The 3,196-nt window shown below is 35.6% G+C and overlaps 1 protein-coding gene across 1 annotated transcript in view; it reads left to right on the top strand.

Moving 5' to 3' along the window:
• The first annotated feature begins 2,665 nt into the window (after window positions 1-2,665).
• SARC_02472 (hypothetical protein) overlaps window positions 2,666-3,196 on the top strand; it is a 7,323-nt gene continuing 6,792 nt past the window's right edge. Inside the window, exon 1 of the mRNA XM_014303777.1 lies at window positions 2,666-2,929. Coding sequence (XP_014159252.1) covers window positions 2,868-2,929 — 62 coding nt within the window. The 5' untranslated portion in view covers window positions 2,666-2,867. The remainder of the gene's footprint in view (window positions 2,930-3,196) is intronic.

The raw sequence follows: 3,196 nt of genomic DNA, 5'->3' as shown, positions 1-3,196 counted from the left end.
TTTCAGCTCTACGCTTCTTAGAAGGAGTATTGTCTTTCTTGGTCATAATCTTAACTTATGACTGCTGCTGGTCTCTTAGGGACTAGATTGGACAAGAAAAAGGTTTGTGGTAGTTTTCTACCTTTACATTTAATTAGACTAAGTAGTTAATACCTTTGCTAACTTTAAAATGTGTAAGATTCGGTCTCTTACGGCGATACTAATGCCTTAGAATAAATAAACGCGTAGGTAAATTCTAAGTATCGTGTAAATATCAACGTAATTAAACGAAATGAGACATTTAGTAAAGTTAGGTATGCCTCGTGAAAACAACAATACTCTAAGGGATTGTGAGACTGAGACATTGCCGACTATGATACTTCCGATCCAGGCCAGCCAACACATACCGAAATCATCCGTGGTCGGGTGCGGTTATGGCTTACCCCTATCCTCGCTTCTCGACCGGATTATGACGGATATCCTGGTCCTTCTCGGTATTTCGTATTCTGCACTAACCCATTCCGCGGCACTACACGCCGCAGACCCGATCCGTACCACAGAGGTGGGTACTCTACTTAGTAGATCAGCAAGCGAATATATGGAACATTCGACAGTAACAGTGTTTTGTCAACACCGGCCCGAATTGACTCAGCACTTATCTTCCATTGTCGACTCACTTGGCCCAAGCTTCAAACGGGAATTTACTAACCACTTCTTCCCATCAATCTTTCCTGAACCACTACAGCGACTATGAGAGCCATACCATATGTTCATACATTGTATCATACATCCTTGCCATTTTTGAAATATAAAATATTATTCCTATATATAATCCTCTCAGTACTGTTTTCGCCGTAGGGATTTTAATTAGTGTTTCGTTGTCGCTCTATTAGAAACTATGATATGTTTCGTTGGGGTAAATCCGAGAGACTCATAAAGTTCTATCATTAGAAAAAAAGAAGAAAAAAAAGGAAAACTCTTGATGTCCATAGTTAGTGCATTAACCAATAACTTGCCACTTATCAAGAATTACCGACTTAGCCTTCATCAGACTGGAACATCTGGTTAGCTGATCGGAGTATCAACTAGGTAACTTTAATAGTCCCTAAAAATCTATATTCGGTTAAGCCATCTCGCTACCGAAGTATTCAGATATAAATAAAATTGAAAAGTAAATAAAGTTATATTAATAGAACTAGACCAACTCTTTATGTTTGGTACTTTACTGGGCCTTTTAATGGCCTTGTCCAATTTTCAGATATGTAGAATGGAAAAGGTACTAATTAATATACCATTAAAAACCATTTAGGAAACTTAAGTTCCTTGTACTATTAAGAGTACGTATTTAGTATACGTACTGCTTAAGAGTACGTTTAGAACATAGAGTCTAATATGGAGGACCGGCTATTACAGTACTATTAAGAATATGTTTATAGTTTACGTACTACTTGAGAGTACGTTTATAACATAGAGTCTAATGTAGAGGCCCAGTTAGTACAAACCTATGAAACCTGAAATATCGCTTGCGGCTAATACACTAACTCTGAGTCCTCTCTCAAAGTGAGTTCTAGAGATTAATTTTTCACCTTTAGGGCCGTACCCTCTCTTTCTGAAAGTAGACCTAGCATCACGAGATGCTTCGTCTACAATAACGAGTTGATTATTACATGAATATATCAGGCTCAAAACTGAAAAAGATACTAGTTGTGCTTTAAAATATGCATATCTAGCGGCTTTCTCCATGATACGAAGTGTAAATTTAAGGTCTAATTTCAGTACACGCAGTATTGTCGTATATGATACTTTCCTACCATCTTCCTCTACAACACACTTTTGAAGCTCTTCAAAGTATTTTGATGGATTACGCTCACATATACGCCTAATTCATCTGATTAACCTCTCATCCCTCAAGAGATCCTCTCGGCGCTTTCTACTGCGCCTGATTGGGTCGGGAAACCTGTGGATTTCCAACAGGACAATATACGCCCTATGGTACTTTCGCTTGTATTAAACAGTTTATTTATATCAGCAAGCGAAAGATGGTAGTATTACCACGCGCTTACAATAAGCCACGCTACCTTCTCTCCCACGGCCATCACAAGGATATGCACAGAAGAACTATAAAACTGGGTTTATTTAAATAATTATGTTGATATCTATAATAATAAATAATAGTTCAATTTTTATTAAAAATATATATTGTTCACGTGAAATAAATAAATATGAAACGAAATGAAACATATTGAAAATGGCAAAATGAACAGGACAATTTCGCGGAAGCAGGTCAAAAAAAAAATTGCAGTTTCGCGCATTTGTCCTATCGACGGCGTCTATTTTCTGATCTCCCGTTGGTGGAGAATTGTTGAAATCAAAAATATAAAAAAAATATAAAAAGAAAGTCAGACTGAATTCAATGCCTTGGACCAATACGAGTACGAGATATAAATATATTTTTATTTCTGAAAATTATTAACCAGCAAAATTTGTTTAAATTGAGAGAGGCGGGAGAATCGCGCAACCCGCACGTGCTAAGCATGGATATCTGGTCATTTTACCTGGAATCTACAATATTTGTCTATGTTTCAATTTAGAAGGCTATGTATGTAAATAGCCTCCTAAAAAAATAACAAAAAAAAGAGTGCTCGAGTTCAGATTTGTGATAAATATGTTTTGAAATAAATAGATACATACCCGGGATAAATAGAAAAATACTGGTTATCACCCAAAATAGTTTTTGTCAATATATTTGTAGATGAAAACGTCGCATAGTGGCATGCTTCCTGTTTCACGAGCTGTTCGCCGAAGCATATTAGTATTACATAATCCCTATTCTCACGCAGTCCATATACACTTACACTCTTATTATCAGAGTATTGTTGATATTAACAATGAAGATCTTCGAGATACCTGCTCTAGTCACAGCAGTTGGGGCTCTACTGCTCACGATTAGGTAGGTTGTGTCCTCACGAGACAATACTGAAGGAATACAACGCACACGCTATCGAATCCATCTGTCTGCCCGTGTTTTTCCGCGAGTGCATACAAATAAAAATGTACCGCGATGAATAAAGATTCGAATTGAAATACTGCTAATACAATAAAAGTGTATTTATATATATATATATATATATATATATATATATATATATATATATATATATATATATATATATATATATATATATATATATATATATATATATATATATATATATAT

This window comes from Sphaeroforma arctica, assembly GCF_001186125.1.
Source record: "Sphaeroforma arctica JP610 unplaced genomic scaffold supercont1.111, whole genome shotgun sequence".
NCBI lineage: Eukaryota > Ichthyosporea > Ichthyophonida > Sphaeroforma > Sphaeroforma arctica.
Note: the sequence above shows the minus strand (reverse complement) of the source record. Positions and strands in the feature narration are given on the sequence as shown.